The 27,947-nt window shown below is 42.1% G+C and overlaps 1 protein-coding gene across 1 annotated transcript in view; it reads right to left on the bottom strand.

The window, feature by feature from the left end:
- CNBD2 (cyclic nucleotide binding domain containing 2) overlaps positions 1–27,947 on the bottom strand; it is a 52,659-nt gene that overhangs the window by 12,012 nt on the left and 12,700 nt on the right. The window contains exons 5-10 of the mRNA XM_077778859.1: positions 22,726–22,882; positions 22,101–22,252; positions 19,727–19,865; positions 9,789–9,903; positions 3,615–3,792; positions 1,266–1,386 (exon numbers count right to left, since the gene is read on the bottom strand). Of these exons, the coding sequence (XP_077634985.1) occupies positions 1,266–1,386; positions 3,615–3,792; positions 9,789–9,903; positions 19,727–19,865; positions 22,101–22,252; positions 22,726–22,882 (862 nt within the window). The remainder of the gene's footprint in view (positions 1–1,265; positions 1,387–3,614; positions 3,793–9,788; positions 9,904–19,726; positions 19,866–22,100; positions 22,253–22,725; positions 22,883–27,947) is intronic.

Below are 27,947 nucleotides of genomic sequence, written 5' to 3' on the forward strand. Positions count from 1 at the left end.
TAATATCATTAGATTCTCTTGGCATAATCTGCATTCCCTCCTGGGATCCTCTGCCTCCTAAATAACTTTTTGTTGTTGTTTTCACAAACTACATACATTAAGGTTCATTCTTTGTGCTATAAAGGTCCATGGGGTCTTGTAAAATTCTTAAGCTTTGTACCTAGCATTATGGTATCATACTGAATAATTTTACTGTACTAACAATCCTCTGTACTTTACCTATTCATCCCTATCCTCAAAATCCAAACCTCTGGTGACCACTCATCACTATCTCTATAGTTATCCCTTTTCTAGAATGTCATACAATTGGAATATACAATACTTAATCTTTTCATATGGGCTTCTTTCACTTTAGAATACCCATTTAGAATACCTCCATGTCTTTTCATAGCTTGATAGTTCATTTCTTTTTATCAATGAATAATATTTCATTGTATGGATCTACCAGTTTGTTTATATTCACTTTTTCATACAAATTTTCCAACTCACTCGAAAATTTGTACATGTCAATATCCACAAAATAACTTGCTGGGGTTTTGACTGGGGTTGTATTGAATCTATACATCAAGTTGGGAAGAACTAACATGTTAACAATAGAACCTTCTAATTTGTGAGCATAGAATATTCCTCCATTTATTTAAATCTTCTTTGAATTTTTTCATTTTAATTAATAAGGGGTATTTTTTGCATATGGATCCTGAATATATTTTGTTAGATTTATACCTAAGTATTTCATTTTTGGTGCTTCTATAAATGGTATTGTGTTTTTAATTTCAAATTCCAATGTTCATTGCCTTATACCTTGTGATCTTACTATAATCATTTATTCACTTCTTCAGGAGGGTTTTTTGGTTTTGCTTTTGATTCTTTGGAATTGTTTACATAGACAACCAAACATCTGCAAACAAGGACAGCTTTGTTTCTTCCTCCCCAATTATGTCTGATTTACTTTTCTTGTCTTAATGGTCTAGCTAGGACTTCCAGTACAATGTTGAACAGGAGTGGTGAGAGGGTACCCCTTGCCTTGTTCCCAGATTATTTTAAAACAAGCCCCATGTATCATATCATTTTATCTGTAAGTATTTGGTTACATATCTCCTAAAATTAAGGGCTCTTAAAAAAACATAACCATAATACCATTATCATATCTAAAAAAGTCAACAATACTCCTTAATATCATCAAATATAGAGCTGAATGTTTTTAAACCTTTACTGTTATTACTTAACACTCTAGCCCAAACGAACGAGGCTCTCTGCACACTTACCACAGTTTCTCCTTCCTCCACAGTGTGGATCTTGATGTAGGCACCCACTGCAGCCTCCTCAGGGAGATCACCATACTTGGTATTGATCATGGGACATTCAAGCGAATGTGGTTGCCTAGATCTGAAATTTGACAACTTGTTAAAGAGGATTCATTTGTAACATAGGCAGTTCATGAGGTCCTGGACAGTGAGCCCCCACTCTGCAGCATGTTAAGACCTCCCCTTCCTGGAGAATTCATACCACCTCAGAAAGTGAGAAAACTCAAAATCAAGCCCTGGAAGAGATCATGTCAAGAACTAGAGAAGTTGAATAGTGGGGAGACTTAGAGAAAGAGATAGGACTCCTTTAAACACTTGAAAGCTGCTATGTGGAAGAAGGGGCTAATGATCTCATGCAGCTGAGCCAGACCTGAATGGTGAGAAGTATAGGCTGGCTGACGTATGCTCAACATGAGGAAGAAATTTGTAAGTCTGTCCAATATAGAACAGACTGCTTTGACATAGAGTAGGCTCTGTGCCCCTGGGGACACAGCACAGGTTGGGGCTCTCCTTCTTGGCAGAAAAGCAGAGAAGATATGGCTTTGTTTATTTTAACAGATTTCCTTAGGCATTCTGTAGATACTGTATTTTGTTCATGTTGGAATTAATTTTACACAGGCAATCCTGTTGTGCTTTCTTTGGTCTCAGGCAAGGTAGAAGGAAAAGACAGGTTATGCTATCTAGATTAGAGGCAGAGAAAAAAATTATTTATCAGCTGAGAATATAGCCAATATATTCACCCAATTCATAAATTCACCCAACACATAAACAAGGCAGCCTACAGTTCTCAACCCCTACCCCTACCCCCAGGATGCATACGTGAGTAGCACATGCCCAGCACGGCCTTTATTTTTCACTTCTGGGTCCAACCTGTCTGTTCTCCCTTACTGATTCACAGCAGAGAAACTGAGTCTGTTCCATCCCTACCTTCTGAAGAATTGAGATTGGGACTTCAAGCATTGGGTTCCTAGAAAGACTATCCATCAGAGGGAATAACAACTCAGAAGTCATGGGATGCTCCTTATGGAGACAGATGGGTTAGAAATGGTAATATGCAAAGGACTTGACTGAAGTGGGACTTGGGACAACATGAAGGTTGTGATGTTCCTATTAGTATCATTGTGATAGTTTAATTTTACATTTAATGGAGGAAAAGAGGTGTTATATTCCTCTGGGTCCAGCACTGAGCTGTTTCTAGGCAGGTACCATTGAGTGTCCTTTCCTGCTCCTCAGCCTCTCTGGGATGAGGCATAAGTGCAGCCCTCATCATGCATCCTCATTCCAGCCATGATAGTTGTACCAAAAAACAAGACTGAGCACTAATAAGCTGCTCAAGTTTGAATCCTGGCTCTGCCACTTCCTACCTGTATGAAGTAGCTTAATCTCTCTGTGTAGGTTGGTTTTCTCAACTGACAAATGATATTGATAACAGTACTTCATTAATAGAACTACTGTCAGGATTAAATTTAATAATTCAGTACCAGGCATAGAGTATTCCAGAAGTGTTAGCTATAATTACCATTATCTCATTTAATTGCTGGCTTATAACACCACCAGGACTTGAATCATATTATCTACAAAGAAACTATGGCTTAGAAAGTCAGGTCCCTTGTCCAAGTACACAGAGATAAAATAAGTGGCCAAGCCAGGACTTGAACCCGGGTTGAACTGACTCTAAAGCCAGGCTCTTAGCTACTGCCTCCCTTAGATAGGCAGAATTTTCTGAAGAGGCTCTGAGTCAAAAAGTACCAGTGAGGGGCACCTGGTTGGCTCAGTCGGTTAAGTATCCGACTTCTTGATATCAGCTCAGGTCATGATCTCACAGTTAGTGAGACTGAGTCCTGAGTCAGGCTGTCGGTGCAGAGCCTGCTTGGGATTCTCTTTGCCTCTCTCTGTCCCTCCCCCTCTTGTGTGCACATGCCCACACTCATTCTGGAGTTTTCTCTCTCTCAACACACACACACACACACTCACACAGAACAAAGCAAAAAGATCCAGTGACACACAGACAGAATATCAGAGTCAGAGCCATATCTATCCTGCACCTTCTTCCTCAAATGGGTTCCCTGAGAAAGGAAGTAGCTGATCACCTAAAATGGCCCTGTGGGTTACAGGCAGAGAATGCAGCTCCTGGGTCTCCAATCTAGCACTTCTCTAGGCTGCCTTCTGTATATACCCCAGTCTTTGGGATTGAGCTGTGCCTGCTACCTCCAGCCCCTCCCCAGTATCCCTGACATTCTGTCCTTTCAAGTTCTATCTTCCTTTGCAACTAGAGTCTGGATCCTTCTATCTGCCGACCGCTAAGCTTACTTGATCTTCGGGCCCAAGGTCTTTGGGAGAGTATTTCCTGAGGTGTTAGTCCTCCTACTGAAGCTGGACCCCTGTTGTTCCCAGGCTTTCTGGAGGTGCTTAAGTTTCAGAGTACTAAAGTCCTGTACAGGATATGATTTGATCTGGAATTCCTTAAATCTCTCCACAGGAGAAGGTTCTGTTAGAGAAAGCACAGAAAAACACATTACTGGGTCTTTGCATATATTAGGGCTTTGCTGCTGCTGATGAAAGGTATACCATCCTCACCTGCCTGGCTAGCCTGGTGCATGGGGAAATTAAGGAAACTGAAAACACTGTGGTTCCCATGTTGCCCCTTTGTGCCAGGCCCTGAGCAGAGCCTGTGCATACATTACATCCAGACAAGTGTCATTGGCTCCATTTAAGAAATAAAATAAGCAGAGATGGGGTGCCTTGGTGGTTCAGTCGGTTGAGTGTCTGACTCTTGATTTTTGGCTCAGGTCATGATCTCACAGTTCATAGTATTGAGGCCCAGGTCTGGCCTGTGCTGTCAGCAGAGACTGCTTGGGGTTCTCTTCCTCTCTCTCTGCTCCTACCCTGCTTGTTCATGCACATGCACACTCTCTCTCAAAAATAAATAAATAAACTCTAAAAAAAAAAAAAAAAAAAGAGCAGCAAAGAGTTTAATTCACCCAGAAAAGGGCTGAAGCTTAGATGCGAACTCAAGTCTACCTGCTTTCAAGCTCATGTCTTTCTAGGGGTGCCTGGGTGGCTCGGTCCATTAAGCAACTGACTTTGGCTCAGGTCATGATCTCACAGTTCATGAGTTCAAGCCCCGCACTGGGTGAACACAAGCCCCACATAGTGTGAATGAAAGCCCTGCTTCTGTCTCTGCCCCTTGCTCACTTGTGCGCTCTCTCTCTCTCAAAACAAAAAAAAAAAGAAAGAAAAGAAAAGAAAAAGCTCATGTCTTTCCACTAACAGATCATATTTATCTGGAATGGGGGACAGAGGCAGCAATAAAAGATAAATAAATGACAAGCTATAGAACCTTGGATGAGGTAATTTTCTGGCACCCTCATAGGATTGTTATAAGAATTGCAGATAAAGTATGTGCTACACCTTGCATGGTACACATAATAGGCCCTATTTAAGAGTTAGTAAGATCTCCAAGAGAAAACTACTCAGAAATAAGAAGGAGTAAACCAACTACTCAGAACACTGTGCTGAATGAAAAGGAGCTAGGCACAAAAGAGTACATACTGTGTGGTTCCATTTATATGAAACTCTAGGAAAGACAGATCTAACCTATTGCAATAGAAAGCAGATCAGTTGTTACCTAGGGTCAGGGGTGAAGGGTAGGGATTGACTGAGAAAGAACACAAGGGAAGTTTTGGGGGGATGGAAATATTCTGTAACTTGACTGTGGCAATTACCACAGATATAAATTTGTCAAAATTCATTGAACCACACATTTAAAATGTGGGCATTTCATTGTATGAAAATTAAATCTCTATAACTTTGATTTTAAAGATAGATCTGGGGCACCTGGGTGGCTCAGTCAATTAAGTGCCAACTTCAGTTCAGATCATGATCTCACAGTGCGTGAGTTCGAGCTCATCAGGCTCTCTGTTGTCACCATGGAGCCCGCTTGGGATCCTCTGTCTCCTCTTTCCCTGCATCTCCCCAACTTGTGCACATGTGCATGCATGTATGTTCACTCACTCTCTCTCTCAAAAACAAATAAACATTAGGAGCATATGGGTGGCTCAGTTAAGTGTCTGACTTGAGCTTAGGTCATGATCTCACGGTCTATGAGTTCAAGCCCAACGTCAGGGTCTCTGCTGCAGCTCAGAGCCTGGAGCCTGCTTCAGATTCTGTGTCTCCCTCCCCCTCTCTCTGCCCCTCCCCTGCTTGGGCTCTCTCTCTCTCTCTCTCTCAAAGATAAAATAAACACAGGGGCACCTGGGCGGCTCAGTTGGTTGAGCGTCCGACTTCAGCCCAGGTCATGATCTCATGGTTCATGGGTTTGAGCCCCGTGTCGGGCTCTGTGCTGACAACTAGCTCAGAGCCTGGAGCCTGTTTAGGATTCTGTATCTCCTCTCTCTGACCCTCCCTTGCTCACACTGTGTCTCTCTCTCTCTCTCTCTCAGAAATAAATAAAACATTAAAAAATTTTTAAATAAAATAAACATTAAATTTTTTAAATAAATAAGCATTATATATGTGTGTGTAGATATGTATACGTGTATACATATCTACACACACACATAGACATATCTACACACACATACACATATATATAGGGTGCCTAAGTGGCTCAGTAAGTTAAGCAGCTGACTTTTGGCTCAGGTCATAATCTCACAGTTCATGGGTTTGACTCCCACACAGGGCTCTCTGCTGTCAGTGCAGAGCCTACTTCAGATCCTCTGTCTCCCTCTCTGTATACCCCTCCCATGCTCTCAAGTGTGTGCTATCTCTCTCAAAAATAAACATTAAAAATTGTTTGATAAAAAAATAAAAATAGATCTCCAGTGTTAGAATCAACTATTAAAAGTAATGTTAATAAAAACAAACCCAAAATCTACAAAGAATAGGCCTAAATTAGCAGAGAACATATAAAAAGCCCTGAGTAAACCTTTCTACAAGGCTTTTTTGGTCACTATCTATCAATATTTTAAGTGTGCATGGCCAGCATGCACTAGATCAATTACTCAATTCAGTAACTCTAAGATTTTATCCACTGTTTCCTTGTACAAGTATGCAAGGATAAACACACAATGAAATTCTCCACATTAGGGTAATAGTGAAAAATTGGAAATAACTCAAAATATCTGTAAAAGGCCATTGCTTTAATTAATTGTGGTATATACATACAATAGTATAAAACTCAGCTATTAAGAAACACAATTCTAAAAACGAAAGAAAGGAAGGAAGGAAGGAAGGAAGGAAGGAAGGAAGGAAGGAAGGGCGGGCGGAAGGAAGGGAGGAAGGGAGGAAGGAAGAAAGAGAGACACATCTAGACTTCTGCTTCCAGCCAAGTGAACTAACAGAGACTAGACATACTCTCCCACCTGAAACTACTAAAAGAAAACTGGGATAAATGTATCCAACAAACGGCTTTCAAGATATTGGGCAACAGGCCATGAAGAACAATTATTCCTGCAAGATAGAAAACAAATGAGATGAGCCCTACTATTGCCCCAGCTTACTGCCTGGAGGGGTTGGAGGTCTTCGGGGCCACGTTGCAGGGAAAGGCAACCCAGGTGGATCCCATAAGCTTCCCTGAACTGATGAGACAGAACTGTGAATCTGGGGAGGACAGGACAGCAAGAGTTCACCAGGGAGCAGAGAGATGCACAAATAAAGAGCTCTGAAGATCAAAGTATAATAAATGGAAACACATCCCATGTTCATGGATTAGAAGACTTAGTATTGTTAAGATTTCAATACCACTCAAAGTGAGCTACAGACTCAATGCAATCCCTATTAAAATCCCAATAACCCAATGACAGGGCACCTGGGTGGCTCAGTCAATTAAGCATCCAACTTTCGCTCAGGTCATGATCTCATGGTTTGTGAGTTTGAGCCCCGCATTAGGCTTTCTGTTGTCAGCACAGAGCCCATTTAAGATCCTCTGTCCCCCTCTTTCCCTGCTCCTCCTCCACTCATGTTTTTTTCTCTCTCTCACTCTCAGAAATAAACATTTTTTTAATCCCAATGACTTTTCTGAAGAAATAAAAAATCCACTCTATAATTCATATGAAATCTCAAGGGACCCCATATAGCCAAAACAATTTTGAAAAAGAACAAAGCAGAAGGGCTCACACTTCCTGATTTGAAAACTTACTATAGAACTACAATAATCAAAGCAATGTAGTATTGGCATAAAACCAGACATATAAACCAAAAGAATGAAATAAAGGCTCAGGAATAAACCCTCAGGTATATAGTCAAATGATTTTAGACAGCATGCCAAGACCATTCCATGGGGGAAAGAACAGTCTTTTCAATTGGTGCTAGAAAAATTGAACATTGACATTCACAAGAATGAAGTTAGACTCTTAGTAACACCACATATTAAAATTAACTCAAAATGGATCAAAGACCTAAATGTAAGGCCTAAAACTATAAAACTCTTAGAAGAAAACAGGGCAAAAATATCACAGCACTGGACTTGGCAGTGATTTCTTGGATATATACTAAAGACATAAACAACAAAAGGGAAAAAATGGACAAACTGGACTTCAAGAAAATTTAAAAATTTTGTGCATCAAAAGACAATATCAGCAGAGTAAAAAGGCAGCCCACAGAATGAGATAAAATATCTGCAAACCATACAACTGATAAGGGATTAATATCCAGAATATATAGGAAATTCCTAAAACTTAACAAAAAAAGACAAGCAGATTTTAAAATGGGCAGAGAACTTGCATAGACATTTATCCAAGAAAGATATGTGAATGCACAATAAGCACATAAAAAATGTTAATAATAACTATTAGGGAAATATAAATCAAAACTACAAGATACTTTCTCATATCCATTAGGATCAATATCATTAAAGTTGGTTAAGTGTTCAACTCTTGATTTCAGTTCAGGTCATGATCTCATGGGTTTGTGAGTTCCAGCCCTGTATAGGGCTCTGCGCTGACAGTACAGAGCCTGCCTGGAATTCTCTCTCCTTCTTTTTCTGTCCCTTCCCTGTGTTCGTGCATGTGCTCGCTCTTTCTCTCAAAAATAAACATTAAAAAAACAAAACAAAACAGAAAATAGCAAGTGGTGCTAAGGATGTGGAGAAATTGGAACCCTTGTGCATTGTTGGTGGGAATGTAAAATGGTGCAGCCACTATAGAACACAGTATGGCGATTCCTTAAAAAGATAAAAAATGGAACTACCCATATGACCCAGCAATCCCACTTCTGGATGTAGATTCAAAAGAAAACAGGGTCTCAAAGACATAACTGTACACTCATGCACATATCAGCATTATTCACTAGAGCTAAAATGTGGAAATAGCTCAAGTGTCCATCAATGGATGAATGGATAAACAAAATGTTTATTATTCAGGTTTAAATGGAATATTATTCAGGTTTTAAAAGGAAGGAAATTCTGACACATGCTACAATATAGATGAACCTTAAGGGCATTATGCTAAGTGAAATAAGCCAATCACAAAAAGACAAAATCTGTATGCTTCCACTTATACGAGGTACTTAAAAAGCATAAAGATAGACAGTAGAAGAGTGGTTGCCAGAGGCTAGGGGGAGGAGGAAACAATTCGTTATTGTTTAACAGTATATACTTTCAGTTTCACAAAATGAAAAAAGTTAAGGAAATGGATGATGGTGATGGCTGTACAATATTATGAAGATATTTAATACCATTGAATTGGAGGTTTAAAAATGGTTAAGATAGTAAATTTTATGTGATGCGTATTTGCCACAATAAATAAATTTTGGGTAAAAAATGTTATGGGATGCAGCTTTTTCTCTGGTGGATTGAGAGCGGAAAAGAGAGGGGGAAAATTGACATGAGAAGAGAAAGGACATTTTCTGAGCACCAACAGGCCCTGTCCATACACAATGTGATTCAGCCTCCCTAGTAACCTGTGTGGTAAAGACAGCAAACATCTACTATATCCAGGCAGTGTTCTAAGAGCTTTATATATTCATTTGCTTAATTCCATAACAAGCCTATGAGGTTCACATTTTGTGAGTCTGAGGGAACTAATCCACAGGGACACAGTCACTTGCCCAGTATCATCACACAACTCATGAGAAAAGGACCCTAGATTCAAACACAAGCAGTTTGGCTCCTGGGCCTATGCTCCTAATCATGACACTATCATGACAGATATGAAGAAACCAGGCCTAGATGCTTTAAGTACTCATCAGAGTCACTCAGCTAATCAGTGAGATTCAAACCCAGCTCTGTCAAGCTCCAGGCTCCTTTCCACCCCTCTCCCTCGGAGCGCCTGACACAAAGGGAAAGCCTAAAAAGGAGAAGCTGGAGGGAGGGCAGGAGCCTCACCCGGCGGGGCCAGTGGGCCACGTTTGCACAGCTGGGAGAAGAGGAGATCAAACCAGACATCCTGCCGGGTCTTTCTCGCTCTAGCGGTCTAAGATTCTATAGGCTGGGAACTGGAAGCAGAAGGGCCCAGGCGCCCCCTGCTGTGCGCAGAGGCCAGTTACCATTGAGGTGGGTCTTCAGAGGTGTGTCATCTATCAGCTTCAGATGCTGCCAGATCCACTTGTAGTAGAAAGGCGAGGTCCCAAGGTCTATCAGACGCAGGACTTCACAGCTGCCCTGGAAACATCAAGGGACACAAACAAAGGGGCTAACTCCTAAGGCTACAGGCAGACCAGACTTTGAAGATAAACTCTCTCTATTGCATCTTACCCCAGTTTACTTGGCTTAATGCAAGAGGTTTCAAGTTCCTTTTTCTTTTCCTTTTTCTTTTTTTAATGCAAATGTTATCTACTCATCACAAGTTCAACTAGCTTAATAGGCATAAGAACTAAATAAATGCTGGCACTGGGAGAAAAATCACCATAGAGAATATGATTGGGGAAATTGGTGAAATGGACTATGGACTGTAGATTATATGTTTCATCAGTGTTAAATTTCAATTTGGAGAATTATTCTGCAGTTAATTTCTGACCTTGGAAAATAATCACTTAAGGGGCACCTGAGTGGTTCAGTCGGTTGAGCGTCCAACTTTGGATCAGGTTATGATCTCACAAGTTTGTGAGTTAGAGCCCCATGTTCAGCTCTGTGCTGACAGCTCGGAGCCTGGAGCCTGTTTCAGATTCTGTGTCTCCCTCTCTCTCTGCTCCTCTCCCACTCATGCTCTGCTCTGTCATTCTCTCTCAAAAATAAATAAACACTAAAAAATTTTAAAGAAAATAATCACTTAAGTATATAGGGGTAAGTGAGTATAACAAATGATATTTAACTCTCAAATGATTCAGGAAGGGAAACAGAGGGAAAAAAAGAAGCAAATGTAGCAAAATGTTAACAACTGGTGAATCTTGATGAAGGTTATACAGGAATTCTTTGTGCTGTTCTTACAACTCCTCTATAAATTTAAACCCATTCCAAAATTAAAAGTTTTAAAAATATTCAAACCAAACAGAAGAGCATAAAGAAAGTTAAAACTATTTTCATCCTAACACCCAGATATAACAAGTAGCATTTTGGTGAATATTGTTTCAAACTTTTCTCTGTAAACATAACATAAAATGTTATAATAATATATTACAACAAATAATGTATTTACATTTTTTTCATAAATGAGTCATTTTATGTAAAATAGATCCTTGTAATCTTTTTTAAGAACTCAATAATATATCAAGGACATCATTTCATGCCAAGTAATATGGTTCTATATTATTGTCTTTAGGGATTGCATATTATTCTATGTATGCCATAACTTACATAGAATTTAAAATAAATAGTTGAGCAAAAGAAGTCAAACACAAAGAGCACATTCAGTATGATTTCATTTATATGAAGTTCAAGAATAGGTAAAAGGGTGCCTGGGTGGCTCAGTAAGTTGAGCATCCGACTTCGGCTCATGTCATGATGTTGCAGTTTGTAGGTTCAAGCCCTGCATCAGGCTCTGTGTTGACATCTCAGAGCCTGGAGCCTGCTTTGGATTTTGTGCCTCTCTCTCTCTCTGCCCCTCCCCTGCTCATGCTCCGTCTCTCAAAAACAAATAAATATTAAAAAACAAAACAAAAAACAGTCAGGGGGCTCCTGGGTGGCTCAGTCAGTTAAGCGTCTCAGTCGGTTAAGCGTCTGACTTCAGCTCAGGTCATGATCTCACGGTTCGTGGGTTCGAGCCCCACATCAGGCTCTGTGCTGACAGCTCAGAGCCTGGAGCCTACTTCAGATTCTGTGTCTCCCTCTCTCTCTGACCCTCCCCTGCTCATGCTGTCTCTCTGTCTCTCTCTCTGTCTCTCTCTCTGTCAGAAATAAATAAAAACATTTAAAAATGTTTTTAAAAATTGAACAGTCAAAAGTAATCTTCTGGCTTCATGGTTATCTTTGGTTGGGGGTTGCATTTTGCCTTGGGAAGGGTACAAGGGAGCCTTCTAGGGTACTAGAAATGATCTCTATCTTGATTTGCGTGATGCTTACATAAGTATATACATATGTAACAATTCACTAACCTGTAAAGTTTGGATCTGAGTTCTTTATTGCACAATTACACCTCAAGGAAATATTTTTGAAGATTAATATTCAGTTCTTTCTAATGTGTCAGTATTATATATAACTCTGATCTTGTCCAGAACAGTAAAATCCCTAGTTTACAAAACTCACCACCATTCTAGCTACTGACACATAAGTGGAAGGCTGCTGTATAAAACTCCCAGGAAACCTGCAGTTGTCCTTTCCCCTTACCTCTGCCTAAAACTCAGATGCGATGGCTGGAGGTGGAATAGTCACACAGAGACCATTAAGATGAAAGCTATATGCGTGGATGATGAGAGGAGAAGCTATAAGGGAACTGGGTCTTGAAAATTTCCCCGAGCAGCTGTTCTAGCCCTGGATTGCTTAATTCTAGACTCTGCTGCAAGACAAAAGGAAACTACTATTCACTAAGCCACTGCAGTTGGGTTTCTGTGACAGCAACTTTAACTGATAATCTTGTACACACATCTTAATGCCTAGAGTGGTCATTAAGAGAGTTCACAAATACTCAAGTTCTCCCCCCAAGCATAAGACAGAATTGTTTTTTCCCTTTGAATCAGATATGGCCTTCTTACTTGCTTTGGCCACTTTCCTTAGCAAAGTGACTCTGGTAATGTGAGTGGAAATGTTAACAGCCTGTGCTTGATTCTCAACACTACCTTCCCCTGTCCTATTGACCACAGAAGCATAGGTGAAGATAGTCTCCAGTGGCCTGGGTCCCTGAATGACCATGAAAAGCAAGGACTCCTGCTGATCAAATAGTGAGATTGAAGGAATGCACCTTTGTTAGTTAATCCACTGAGATTTGAGGATTGCTTAGAATTGCAACATAACCTTATTTATCCTAATATAATGCCCATGTTTGATTATCCCCTTGGGATTGTCTCCTACAGGCATGTATGTTTTAAATTCTGACACACATTGCCAAACTGCCTTCCAGCAATGTTAGATTAGTTTACACTTTCTCCAACAGTGTATAACAGAGTCTATTATATCTCTGTATTACATGAAAAGCTGGGTTTTCACAATCCTTTTAATCTTTCCTAATCTGGTAGGAAAGAACGATATGTCATTTTTCTTATTTATTTTATATCTTTTTATAAAATCTTACCCTTTTTTAGTAGGAACTTTAAGAGGCACATTATAGTTAAGGTTCAAGTCCAACTACTGTTGAAGAGGAAGGAGAAGGGATAAGACATTCATTAAGCCCTTATTATATGCCAGGTGTTGGTCTTGGAAGCTTAGTGAACATTCATTCAACATTTATCAACAAGGAACTGCAGGTGCCAGAGAAACACAGGTGAACATTTTCTTCTCAGAAAGGCTCTCATGGGTCTTTAACCCCATCTGTATCTGTGTAGAAAACAATTTCACCATGTGTCCACAAATGATAATTTGTTACAAATGAATTGATTATGGGCATTAACTATGTTTTCTATGCCACCAGGAAATCACCTTCCCTAACTTTCCCAGGTCCCCTGGACACCCAAGGCCCCTCACTGCTATCTCCCTCTAGTGGCAATATTGGTGAACTTCAGGGGTCGGGACCTCCCAGTCTCAGATGAATGAACGCCCCAGCAGCTGGCCTGGCAGGAAATAAAAATGGGACAAAAGAGCAGTCCCTTTAGAAAGGGCAGGTGCTTTTCAGCTCCAGCCAGAGAGGGCCACATCACAATACAGCCTGGTGTTGCCTGATCTTCTGAATAGTCAAAAGATGCCAGAAATCCAAAATTTTATTTACAGTCTTCATAATAACTATTAAATCAGATTTCAGTAAAACACTGTAAAGGACAAATCAAACTCACCTATTATTAGTTAGGATGCCCCCTACCTGCTGTCACTTTGTGACACCTGTATTATTTTTCTCAGACTGAAGTTCAAGAGCGCTTGCATTAAAATCTCTGGCTATCCTTATTCAAATGCAAATGACCAGAGTTAATGAATGAGAATCTCTGCGCAGAGGCAGAAATTTGCCTTCTGAAGAAGCCCCCTAAGTGTTCTTTATGCTTACTCAAATATAGAGAGACTCTTTCCTCAGGTCAGAGTTCTCCACGTTTAGTGTACACCAGAATCACCTGGAAGGCTTGTCAAGACAGATTACTGAGGTTTGGACTGAACGGCTCTTGGGTAGGCCTGAGAATCTTCATTTTTAATAAGTTCCCAGGTGATACTGATGCTGCTGATCCAGCGACAACACTTAGAACCGCTGAATTCGAAGATGAATGTGAACCGAGTAAATCTGGGCTAGACCAACTCTCATCCTTGTAGACTTTATGAGGTAAATAGTCCTGTTTTACAGATGAAGAAATGGAGGCTAAAAGAGACTAAGGACTTTTTGCTGGTCAAGATGTAATCATCATGCTGATTAAGGCAAGTCTTGACCTTATATCCTTTACCAGTCATGCCCCCAATCTTTCCTGGCTATATAGTATCAAAATACCTCAGAGTTAAATTTGGGGACATATGGCATTCTTGGCTTTGGAGGTGATCACCCCAAAACTTTAGGAAAGAGGGAGCAGATGTCAAGGAGAAGGAACTGCAAATATTCAGGCTGGCCTTCAGGGTTCGGCACTACCATTCTCTCTTGAGCTTCCCCAAGCTCTCCACGTGACCATCAAGATTCTCCAAACTTATCAAACTACTCCCTGTGGCTGGTAAGGACCTTCTCCTCAACCCGTCCATCCTCTGGGTCAAATCCTGTGCATCCAATTCCTTAGAATGTATAGGCTGGAAGCCAAACACTCTCAAACATCTCCGAAGCCCCCTTGCACCTAAGGAAGTGATTTGGGCTCCACCACCCAGATGCGCTTGGGCAAGGCTTGGTTTTGGACTGCAGTATATCTACTATGTTCATGGAGGCAGTGGGGGCAGTGGGTACAGACATGGCTTCCTCAATGTGGCAGGAGCAGGAGCACCTGTGACTGTCCAGTTCTGGCCTCTGACTTGGAGTCATGTGGGGGTCATGTTCGGTGGAAGGTCTGTTCCTTCATGCCTCCCCCTCACAAGTAAATCTGTTAGCCATTCAACATCCTACAATAACTCCCCTCCTGCTTATGTTTAGCTAGTCTTGACTCCCTTCTCTGGGACTGAACCCAGAATTAACAACACAAACATACCCCTAGTAATAAGTTTAATAACTGGCTCTCTGGGGAAATGTTTGCATGTCTATAAATCTTACTCTTATAAAGGTTGTGTTACACACAATTTAGGAATAATAAAATATACTATACTTTTTTTTTTTTACAAATAGTTTATTGTCAAATTAGTTTCCACATAACACTCAGTGCTCATCCCCACAAGTGTCCTCCTCCATGCCCATCCCCCCTCCCCCCCAAATATACTATACTTTTATTGAAAGTTCCTATATATAGGGGCGTCTGACTGACTCAGTCAGTAGAGCATGTGACTCAGATTTCAGGATTGTGAGTTCGACCCCCACATTGGACATGGAGCATGCTTAAAATAAAAAAATTTTAAAGAAGTTCCATATAGGGTTCCTGGGTGGCTCAGTTGGTTAAGTGTCTGACTTTGGCTCAGGTCATGATCTCACAGTTCATGGGTTTGAGCCCCACATCAAGCTCTGTGTTGAACATTTGCTCAGAGCCTGGAGCCTGCTTCAGATTCTGTATCTCTTTCTCTCTCTGCCTCTCTTCCACTTGTACTCTGTCTCTCAAAAATAAATAAATGTAAAAAAAAAATTTTTTTAAAGAAGTTCCATATAGCCAATGGATTCTTACAGAAGGCTGTTGTGGGCTCTGGCTGAATTCTTGTAACCATGGCCAATCTAGAGTCACAAGTAAACTGTGATTTGATAAAGCTGTATGTAGTCTACTCTTTTCCTAATACATTTTTAAAAAGTCTTTCCTTTAATGTTTATTTTTGAGAGACAGAGTACAAGTTGGGGAGGGGCATATAGACAGAGGAAGACACAGAATCTGAAGCAGGCTCCAGGCTCTGAGCTGTCAGCACAGAGCCCGATGTGGGACTGGAACCCACAAACCACGAGATCATGACCTGAGCTGAAGTTCAATGCTTAACCAAGTGAACCACCCTGGTACCCCCAATACATTTAATATTATTAAGACTAATTTGCAGTCTAAAAGCAAACCAGTTCTCACCTTTGTATAAATTATATTCATTAAATGGAAACCTTTAGTTTTAGTGCTACATATACCAGAATGTTGCTTGTTCATCAACAGTGTAACTTCTATGATGAATCTATGATGAATAGCACTTTTTTTAGTTTATTTATTTATTTTGAGAGACTGCATGTGTGAGCAGAGGAGGGCAGAGAGAGGGAGGGAGAGAATCCCAGGTAGGCTCCACACTGTCAGTTCAGAGCCCACCACGGGGCTCAGTCTCACAAACCACAAGATCACAACCTCAAGCCAAAACCAATAGTCAGACACTTAGCCGACCCAGTCACCCAGGCACCCCTACATAATTTCATTTTTAATAACATTTGTATTTATTGTCTTGCAAAATTCCTGGAAACTTTTTTTAATATATATTCTTTTTATTTTTTTTAATGTTTTATTTATTTCTGAAAGAGAGAGAGAGAGACAGCGTGAGCAGGGGAGGGTCAGAGAGAGAGGGAGACACAGAATCTGAAGCAGGTTCCAGGCTCTGAGCTAGCTGTCAGTACAGAGCCCGACACAGGGCTCAAACCCACGAACCATGGGATCATGACCTGAGCTGAAGTCGGACACTCAACCGACTGAGCCACCCAGGCGCCCCACAAAATTCCTGGAAACTTAATTAGCTCTCATAGCTCAGTAAGAGCCAGCTCCAGCACACAACCAATCTTGTCCCCTTTTTTGTCTAATTGTCCAACACTTCAAGGCTCAGCTCCTGCCTCACCTCCTCCAGGAAGCCTTATGTACAGCCTCCAGCCTTTAGAGAGATTTCCCCCGCCTGAGTCCCCGAAACTCAAAAGGTTTGCACTAATCATTTGGTAGTTGGCATGGAGCACTTGGTCTCTGCTCAGAACCTAATGAAAGACACACATAAGCAGAGAGAAACAGTCTTTTCCATCTTCATATCCCTCCAGAGCATGAATCAACCTTGGCACAAACTCAACAAATGTCTGGTGGCTAAATATGAGCAACAGATATATGGGAGATACTAAAAGTTTGGATGGCCTTTCTTAAGGTGTCTTAACTTCAACTTCTTCATTTGTAAACTTGGGAGTAATAATATCTTCCTCAAGAGTACCTGGTTGTCCCAGTCGGTTGAATGTCCGACTCGATTTCAGCTCAGGTCATGATCCCAGGGTCATGGGATCAAGCCCTGCATTGGGCTCTGCACTGAGCACGGAGCCTGCTTAATATCCTCCCTCTGTCTCTCTGCCCCTCTACCCCACTTGTGTGCTCTCTCTCAAATTAATAATAATTATTATTACTATTATTATTATTATACATATCTTCCTGATAGAGCTATAGTGAAGATTTATGGTGAAACGGTACTATATACACAGTTATTCATCAAAGCACTGTTTGAAATAGCAAAAGATTAGGGCAACTAAATATCCATCAATAGGGAACTGGTTAGATAAATTCAAGTACAAGCCTACATGTAGTGAAACACTGCACAAGTGGTAAAAAAGAATGAGTGGGTTCTTTATGTACTGATATGGAACAATCTATAGAAACACTCTTGAAACAGCCAAGTGCAGAACAGCCTGTATAATATGATGCCATTTATGAAAACCAGGGAAAAATATACACATGCATTTGCCTCTATATATAAAGAAGAGAATGAGGGAATAGATGCAGGACAGACACACGAGAAAGTGGTGACAGTGACTGTCTCTGGGGAGGAATACTGGGTGGCAGGGGGAAAGAGGTGAAAGGGAAACATTACTCTTTTGAACCTTTTGAATTTCGAACCATGTGCATGTATTACCTGTTCCAAAATAAACAAAAAAATTCACAATGCTAGTAGAACCCCTGGTACAGGAACAAAGGGCCTCAAAAAATGGTAGTTCTCATGATGATCATGAAAACTACTGAGGGGTTGAGCAGAGTCAACAACTGACAGAAAGATCGACTCAAATTGCAAATCCCAGTTCCTGAGAAGAGCTTTGGAGTCAGACAGATCTGGGTTGAACCTGGCTTCTGTCCCTCATCGACTGTGTGATCTTGGAGGGGCCACTTCACCTTCCTATGCCTCAGTTTCCACTTCTGCACAATAGGAATAACGACACTACCAACCTCCGTTGGGCCACTGTGAGGCCAAAATGAAATAAAGCCCTTGAGGCACTCAACCAGGGACATAGTATGCACTCAATAAATGTTAGATTTTCTTTTCATTATCAACCAACAGAGAAGTTGGCACAGGACAAAAAGCAATTCACAAAAGACAAAATTTAGACAGTAAACAAACATGATTAATCTCACTAGTAATCAGGAAAAATGTAAATTAAGTCCTCAATGAGGTAGCAGTTGCCATCTATTAAATCAGAAAATTGTTGAGGGGCACCTGGGAGGCTCAGTCCTTGAAGTGTCCAACTCTTCCTTTTTTTTTTTTATTTTACTGTTTATTTATTTTTGAGAGACAGAGAAAAAGACAGAGCACAAGCAGGGGAAGGGCAGAGAAAGAGGGAGACACAGAATCCGAAGCAGGCTTCAGGCTCTGAGTGGTCAGTGCAGAGCCCAATGTGTGGCTCGAATCCATGAACTATGAGATCATGACCTGAGCTGAAGTCAGAAGCTTATCCGACTGAGCCACCCAGGTGCCCCTTAAGTGTCTAACTGTTGATCTCAGCTCAGGTCTTGATCTCAGAGCCATGAGTTCAAGCCCCACATTGGGCTCCATGCTGGGTATGAAGGCTACTTAAAAAAAAAAAAAACTTTCGAAAGACTGCCTGACAAGCCTGGCAGAGGTATATGGCACTGGCAAAGGTGTGCCCAGCTGGAAGCTGGATAAAGTGGTTCTGTTTGGAGAGTAACTTGTTCCAAGATTCATAAAAATAATGACACCAAACAATTCCACTTCTGAAAATCTACTCTGAGGTGACGAGCTCCTGGGTGATTTCTTCCCTTTTTCCAGAACTCTGTTTTATGCTGGGGTCATATCACTTCTATAATTTAAAAATTATAATTTTAGGTATTTATTTTTTTATTTTCAAGTTATAAGTGTAGTCTTGACTTCAGAAGTAGAACCCAGTAATTCATCTCTTACATGACACCCAGTGCTCATCCCAAAGTGCCTGTCACAATTAGCCACCCCCAACAACCCTCAGTTTGTTCTCTGTATTTAAGAGCCTCTTATGGTTTGTCTCCCTCTCTGTTTTTTATCTTATTTTCCTTCCCTTCCTCTATGTTCACCTGTTATGTTTCTCAAATTCCACATGAGTGAAATCATATATTTGTCTTTCTCTGACTGATTTATTTTGCTTGGCATAATACCCTCCAGTTCCATCCACATTGTTGCAAATGGTGAGATTTCATTCTTTTTCATCACTGAGTAGTATTCCATTGTATACATATACCACATCTTTTTTATCCATTCATCAGTGGATGGACAGTTGGGCTCTTTCCATAATTTGGCTATTGTTGATGGCATTGCTATAAACATTGGGGTGCATGTCCCCTTCAAATCAGTAAAAATTATAATTTTAAAAACTTACCTGGCATCATTAAGATTTAAGAGCCAAATGCGTAATTTAAGTATATATCTTTATATAAATACAGCACATATTTGAACTTAGGGAGCAGGTACTCCTTTGGCCCTCTTTCTAATATAACAGCAAAGTTCATAGCAACCCTTGGAAGGAGGGAGGCCAAACTTTATGGTGTGCCTTTTGCAGCTAGCATACAGAAGCTCAGAGGAAATGCTGCAGAACTGGGCTCAGACCCTGCCTGTGTGGCCACAGGACATTATACTAGGCATGCCTTCCCAGCTTCCACCCCTCCCATCTTAGGCCTCTCACCTTGCAGACAAACATGATGGAGGGTGACTCTATGAAGTCTTTTGTGATCAGCTGCCCATAGGAGAACTTCTCCACCTTCCCCAGGGTTACGAGCTTCCACAGCTTCTCATTAGACCACGACTGAAACAGATCCATCTTCCTGAGGGGAAAATCCTGTTAGAATTAATTGCCCCTCATCACCGATGGTACCCTGCTCTCAGCAGTTTCCAGAAAGGGAACACATCTTGCTCTTGTAAATGCCTGAGGTTGAGGACTGTACTCCCCCTTCTATTCCCTCCCTTCCCTCCCCTGGCCTGTGGCACCCTCCTGGGGTTCTCTCCTCTGCTGGTCTTCAGTCTGGTGCTCTGCTTCTCTTCCTCCCACTCTGGCCCCCAGAGGCTTCTTCCTGGCTCCATCCCCTAACCTTGTGCTCACTAGGCTAGTCTCATTCCAAGCAACTCTGAGAGTTCCTCACTTCAGCTCACCTGCTATTCTGTCTCCCAGCCCAGCAGTCCTGACCTTACCTTTGGCTTGGACAGCTCACTCCAGCCTCCCCCAGCCTACCAGCTTCAAATACTCCGGCCTGTGGCCGGTGAGTGGGAAACGTCTGAACACCCCTCTTTTTTCTTTTCTGTGACTGAAGGCCCACTCCACTGTGCCTCCCGCATTCCCCTGAGCTCCTATGCCACCAGTCAGGGGCTTGCCTTCCCTCACACACAGCCCCACAGGGCTGCTAACAATCATCTCCTACTTTCTCAGCTCCAACAGATTATGAGGCCAGAACTCGGATGAATGAGGGCAGTGAGTTTCATCCACAGCACCAAGGGGGAACAGGGCTGGTGCTATGTCCAAAAGAGAAGGGTCTGGAGACACAGGAAGGAAAGCACAGAGGGAAACACCCATGGGGTCACACATTTCCCATGATCATCAATCCTTACGATGATGTGGGAGATGAATCATCCTCACTTTACAGAGCAGGAGACTAAACTCAGAGAAGGGAAGTGACCCATCTCAGGTTACATGGTTAATAAGCCCAAGGGCTGAGATTGCAACTCAGCCCTATTCTTCCACTGTGTGAAGACAGTAAGTGCTCCTCTCTGCAGGACCAAGTCCTCCCTTAGCCGGCTCCAGTCCCTCTTACAGCTCCTGCTTTCCCACTCCACTCCACCCTGCAGGGCAGCCCACCACACTGCTCTAGAGGTGCACAACCCTACACCCTGTATTTTCAGGGCCGGTGCAGATACTTCATTTGATTTTCATTCTTCTCCTAAAGACAAGTAACTAGAAGTGATTAAGTGAACGCCTGCATGTGCCTGGCATGATGACAACACGGGGAGGGGGGGTTACCCTGGTGAAGGTGCCAATCTGCCCTCACCGCCATAGTATTTCCTGTCTGAGGGGCATATAAACTGTAAAGGTGGTGCTATGTGATCAAGAAGTACAATTTGGGAGCACCTGGGTGGCTTAGTCAGCTAAGCATCCCACTTCAGCTCAGGTCATGATCTCATAGTTTGTGAGTTTGAGCCTCATGTCAGGCTCTGTGCAGATAGCTTGGAGCCTGCTTTGGATTCTGTGTCTCCCTCTCTCTTTGCCCTTCCCCCACTTATGCTCTGTCTCTCTCTGTCTCTCTCTCTGTCTCTCTCAATCTCAAAAATAATAAACATTTAAAAAAGATTAAAAAGAAATACAGTTTGGGAGTACTGGTTAAGCGCCTGTCTCTTGATTTTGGCTCAGGTCATGGTCTCATTGTCAGTTGTGAGACTGAGCCCCATGTAGGGCTCTGTGCTAAGCATGAAGTCTGCTTGGAATTCTCTCTCTCCTTCTCTCTGCCTCTCCCCCAAGTGCGCTCTCTCTCTCTCTCTCTCTCTCTCTCTCTCGCGTGCGCGCGCGCTGTCTCTTTAAAAAAAAAAAAGAATTACGGTTTGGCTAGAGCTTTAAAGAAACACAAGGTGTGATAGAAGCACTGGGGGGCACCCTTTCTATTCTGGAGTGAGGGCTGATGAAGTTGGTTAGTGATGTTGGGTGGTGAAGCCCAAGGACTTCTGAATTGAACAGAAGTTTCAAGCCTTGGTTTCCGTAAACCAGAGACTACAAGGGAAACAATATCACAGGTAAAATCCCTGATACAAAGGGCTTAGCACTCTGCCTGGCGGAGCAAGTGCTCGTACATGTTAGCTCTTCTATTAGTACCATCCCACAAGGAAGGGATGTTTGAGCTGAGACCTGAAGGTATAATAGCAGTTTGCTAGACGAAGAAGTTGGGTGGGAAGTGTCTCCTGTCGCAAGAGCATTCCAGACACAAAGAAAAGCACCCACTATTTCCCACTGGGCCTAGGGCGAAGTCAGGCACCTAATAAACACCACAGGGAAAGATGTTGGCTGATGATGGGGGTACCTGAAAAATTCAAACTGATGCTGAGCATCCTTTTGGAATTCCTGGTCCAGCTTATTATCAAGGAAATCTTTTCTGTCGACAACCAGGAACTCTGTTTCTTCCATACAGACCACGGTGGACTTCCTGCCTGAAGTATTCAGAAGGCCTAAGTCCTGTTGGATGGACACAGGCAAAGGCAACTGAGAGGCTACCCCTGGCTTTCTACTCACAGCCTTGCCCACCTCTTTCTTGCTTCCACCAGCCCCCAGAAATCTCTACTCCCAGGGCTGCAGGTTCCCTGATTGGTCCTGTGCTCCTGCTCACTCCCCACCTCTGGAGGCCTATCCCCTCCCTCTTAATATGCTGCCTGTGGAAAAAGAGGCAACAGGCTTGACCAGACCAGAGAGAAGAAGCCGGGAGTGCTTTGATGAGGGGCCATTGCATCCCTGTGTGGTTATACAGGGAACATATTCCTTAAACATCACAGACGGGAGGAGCCAGGCTTGGACATCGCCTGGTCCAGTCAATTGGCAGGTGACAGGTAAAGGCACTGGGGACCCACACAGGGCATGACTCACAACACAGGAGAGGGCAGGACTGGGCCTCACTGTTCTAGCAAGGAAGGCAGACTTTTCCATGTGCTCACCCCAAAACAGTCGCCCTTGTGCAACAACGACGGGTGGGGGTCCAGGAAGGCGCTGCTGCCGTCCTCATCCTCAGTCACCGCGACCGTGCCCATGTAGATGAAATAAAAGCTGCTGCCCCTCTGCCCCTTCTTGATCATCACACGTCTGCGACCAAACCTGAGAAAAGCCCAAAGCCAGTAGATCTAGTAGCAGCAGGAAGCCTGGCCCCCTGAGAGGAGCTCTGGGCGGCTTGTACTCTTTGCTCTGGAGCATGAAGGCACAGACTAGACTAGAGGGGACCCCACAGCAGTCCAGGTCCAGCCCCATCAGGCTTGACCTCTTCACTAACATTCACCTAGTCGCCCACCTCTATCAGACCAAAGCTTCCTGTGAGCAGAAACTTTGTCAGACTGCTTAGACATACAGTAAATGCTCAGTGAACAGCAGCTGAATGAATGAATGGGCAAATACTGAAAGTAATGAATGAGTAGCTAAATATTGAAGAACACTGGCTTTTGAGTCAGACCCGGATCCAAGTCCTGATTCTGCCACTTAGCTGTATGACACTGGGCACTCATATTCTTTCTCTGAGTCTCAGTTTCTCTTGTCTGTAAAATATAGCTGAACATACCTAGAAAAGGATAGACAGATGGTCTTATTATAATCTGTAAGAGCTCACTACACAACTGGGAACTGTTAGGGTAGAGGTGCCAGGTCCAGAGCAAACTACGAGTTCTCTCTTAAGCTCAGAGGAGGAAATTTTCTGTATTTAAAATATAAGTTCAAATTTCACTTCTTTCAAGGTTCATTCATTCCCTTCATTCAATAAATTAAATAAATACCAACTGTGTCTATCAGGCACAGCGAGAAAGGACAGATTTTTTTTCTAAAAATTATGGTCAACTACAGGGACTAACTAAGGTTTAAAAATGCTTGAAGAAAGGTAAGCACAGGCTAATTCAGAAGCACAAGGAAAGGGCATTTAATCCAGCTTAGGAGAGCCAGAGTAGGCTCCAGGACAGTGTCTGGAGTCTTCCAGGAAGGCAGAGAGATGGGAGAGTGTCCCAGGCAGAGGGATGACCATATCCAAAGGCACAGAGGTGGCTGGAAGCATGGTATGTTCAAAGGAATAACAGTAAGTTCCATTAGAAAGGACAGTGGAAGACAGGGAAGTCAGAGGAATAGTGGGAGAAAAATTTGGCTGCGTCTAATCATAAGAGACTTCAAAAATTAGGCTAACTTTGGATTTTACCCAGAAGGTAATGAGGAGCATTAAAGAGGCGATAGGGGAGAGGACAAAGAGTAGATGGCTCAGACAACAAAGACTGGATGGGAGAAGGCAAGCACATTCAGCTAGGAAATGAGATTTTGGGATGAGAGGGCATGGTCAGTGTTTGTTCAAGTACAGACTCCTGGAGCTGGAGCTGGAAAAACCCTCAGAAACTGTCTAGCTCAACCTATATTATGGGGATGAAGGAAGCGGGGCCCAAGGAATCCCAGGCTTGCTGAAGGCACACAGTGAGTCACACTTGAGTCAGTGCTAGAACCCAAGTCTCCAGGAGCAGACATCTATTGCTTTTGCAGCCAAGCATCAGATCACCTTTTCTGCCAACTGCACCCTGATTTTATTTTGGGGGAAACTTTTTCTTGACTCTCAGACAATCAGAATACCACTGGCCCATGGATGATTCAAGTGAAGCCAGTTGGTTCAGAAAGAACATATTGCGGCGCCTGGGTGGCTCAGGCAGTTAAGCATCGGCCTCTTGATCTTGGCTTGGGTCATGATCTCATGGCTCATGAGTTCAAGCCCCATATCAGGCACTGCGATAATGCAGAGCCTGCTTGGGATTCTCTCTCTCCCACTCTCTGCCCCTCCCCCAGTCATGTTCTCTCTCCACCCCCCAAAAAATAAATAAATAAGCTTAAAAAAAGAAAGAATCCCAAGGCTGCGACTCAAGAGACTGAGAAGTATTCTCTTTTCCAGTGGACTGAAACTGAAAAGAGGAAAATTTGGAGCCGTGGTTGTAGTAGCCATCTTGCTGCTGTGAGGCTGCTTGCTGCACTTGCTAGCTGAGAAAGTGGTTTTTGAGAATGACGTGTGAGGTGGAGAGAGACAGACAGATGCTGGGTCCTGGTGACACTGGGCCCCTGGATTCAGCTGAGTTGGAAGCTAGAGAACTATCCCAGCACTTTTCAGATACATGATTCACCAATGCATTCCCTAGGGCTTGGTTTTCTGTCACTTGCAACTGAAAGAATCCTGTCTGATCTGCTAATTTCCAGTCCTGAAAATAATCATTGGGGTGCATGTGCCCCTTCGAATCAGCATTTTTGTATCCTTTGAATAAATTACCTGTAGTGCAATTTATTGCTGGGTCATAGGGTAGTTCTATTTTTAATTTTTTGAGGAATCTCCTCACTCTTTTCCAGAGTGGCTGCATGAGTTTGCATTCCCACCGACAATGCAATAGGGTTCCCCCTTCACAACATGTTGTTTCCTGAGTTGTTAATTTTAGCCATTCTGACAGGTGTGTGGTGTTATCTCATTTGGTTTTGATTTGCATTTCCCTGATGATGAGTGATGTTGAGCATCATTTCATGTGTTGTTTGCCACCTATCTGGATGTCTTCTTTGATAAAGTGTCTATTCATGCCTTCTCCCCATTTCTTTACTGGATTATTTGTTTCTTGGATGTTGAGTTTGGTAAGTTCTTTTTTTAAATTTTTAATGTTTTATTTATTTCTGAGAGAGAGATAGCATGAGCAGGGGAGGGCCAGAGAGAGAGGGAGACACAGAATCCAAAGCAGGCTGCAGGCTCAGAGCTAGCTGTCAGCACAGAGCCCAGCGCAGGGCTGGAACCCATGAACCATGAGATCATGGTCTGAGCTGAAGTCAGGCGCTCAACCGACTGAGCCACCCAGGCACCCCTGAGTTTGCTAAGTTCTTTATAGATTTTGGATACTAACCCTTTATCTAATATGCCATTTGCAAATATCTTCTTCCATTCCGCCAGTTGCCTTTTAGTCTTGTTGACTGTTTCCTCTGCTGTGCAGCAGCTTTTTATCTTGATGAGGTCCCAATAGTTCATTTTTGCTTTTATTTCCCTTACCTCCAGAGACATGTCAAGAAAGAAGTTGCTGTTGCCTGCTTTCTCCTGTACGATTTTGATGGTTTCCTGTCTCACATTTATGTCTTTCATTCATTTTGAGTTTATTTTTGTGCATGGTATAAGAAAGTGGTCCAGGTTCATTCTTCTTCATGTTCCAGTTCTCCCAGCACCACTTGCTAAAGAGACTGTCTTTTTTCCATTGGAAATTCTTTCCTCCTTTCTCAAAGATTAGTTGGCCATATAGATTTGTGGGTCCATTTCTGGGTTCTCTATTCTGCTTCACTGATCTATGTGTCTGTTTTTGTGTCAATACCATACTGTCTTGATGGTTACAACTTTGAAATACAGGCTAAAGTCTGGGACTGTGATGCCTCTGGCTTTGGTTTTCTTTTTCAACATTACATTGGCTATTTGGGGTCTTTCATGGTTGCATACAAACTTTAGGATTGTTTGTTCTAGCTCTGTGAAGAATGCTGGTATTATTTTGATACAGATTGCACTGGATGTATAGATTGCTTTGGGTAGTACTGATATTTAATAATATTTGTTCTTCCAATCCATGAGCATGGAATGTTTTTCCATTTCTTTGGGTCTTCTTCAATTTCCTAAGCTTTCTATAGTTTTCAGTGTACAGATCTTTTACCTCTTTAGTTAGGTTTACTTCTAGGTTTTTTATGGGTTTTGGTGCAATTGTAAATGGAACAGATTCCTTGATATCTCTTTCTTTTGCTTCAATTATTGGTATATAGAAATGCAACCAATTTATGTATACTGATTTTATCTCCTATGAATTCATGTATCAGCTCTAGCAGTTTTTTGATGGAATCTTTTGGGTTTTCCATGTAGAGTATCATGTCATCTGCGAATAGTGAAAGTTTGACATCTTCTTTGCCAATTGATTTCACTCATGTGTGGAATTTGAGAAACTTAACAGATGAAAATAGGGGAAGGGAAGGAAAAATAAGATAAAAATAGAGAGGGAGTCAAACCATAAGAGACCCTTAAATACAGAGAACAAAATGAGGGTTGCTAGGGGGTGGGTTAAATGGTTGACGGGTATTAAGGTGGGCACTTCTCAGGATGAGCACTGGATATCATATGTAAGAGATGAGTCACTGGGTTCTATTCCTGAAGCCAAGGCTACACTATATGTTAAATAACTTGAGGAGAAAAAAATAAAATAAAAAATAAAATAAAATGAAATATTAATTAGCCAAAGAGGACTTTAACAATCACCACCTCTTCATCTTCACAAAAACTGTAAAATCTGTGTTTGTATCCTCATTACACTGACAAGGATACTGAGGCTCAGAAAGGTTAAGTAGCTTGCCTGAAGTCACACCTCTGAGTGGCAGCTGCAGCATTAAACTACAGAGCTTCTACCTCCATGATTCTTTTTCTTTGAATGACATCATTCTGCCTGCTATAGAATCTTACTTTAAGACAAGTGCTCTTCTTCACTGAGCTAGAAGAAAGCAGATGGTTCCTTCTGCCTGGAACATTCTTGTCTTACACCTCCACTTGTCAAATATACCTACTCAAATGACACCTCTTCTGTGAATCTGCTTTGGCCAAGCCAGCTGAAGGGTTCCCTCCTCTCCTGGGCTTATTACTTGTGAAACAAATCCTGCATGGGTCATAATCACATGTGATTATGTGACCTGTGACCTCCATGAAGGAAGATATCAGGGCAAAGACCTCCAGTGTCCTTACACCGTAGATTTTTAAGACAGGCCTTACCTCAAATATTCTGCTGTGCTGCCCCTCTTAAGCCACTGAAATGCCTAAGAAATGGCAACGTTTCCACGCACACCTCTTAGACTTTTCTAGTGCCAGATATTTACATGGGGCTTTTTTGTGCGGTGGACCCTTTAATGATCTGGTGAAGACTTCACAGAATGTTTTAAATATATAAAATAAAATACAGCAGCATTACAGTTAAAAATTACCTTTTAAAATCCAAATTGTGGTATAGCAACATATATGCATCTTTATTAAGACACTGAATAACCAGATCTAGCAGCAGATCTAATTACTATCATAATTTCAAAGATGTGAGGAATATAAATTAGTTTTCGAGAAACCTCCAACAACATGAACGTGTAATATTGGTGATTTCTTTTGGTAAAATAG

This window comes from Crocuta crocuta, unplaced genomic scaffold (assembly GCF_008692635.1).
Source record: "Crocuta crocuta isolate KB4526 unplaced genomic scaffold, BGI_CrCroc_1.0 scaffold248, whole genome shotgun sequence".
In the NCBI taxonomy this organism is placed as follows: domain Eukaryota; kingdom Metazoa; phylum Chordata; class Mammalia; order Carnivora; family Hyaenidae; genus Crocuta; species Crocuta crocuta.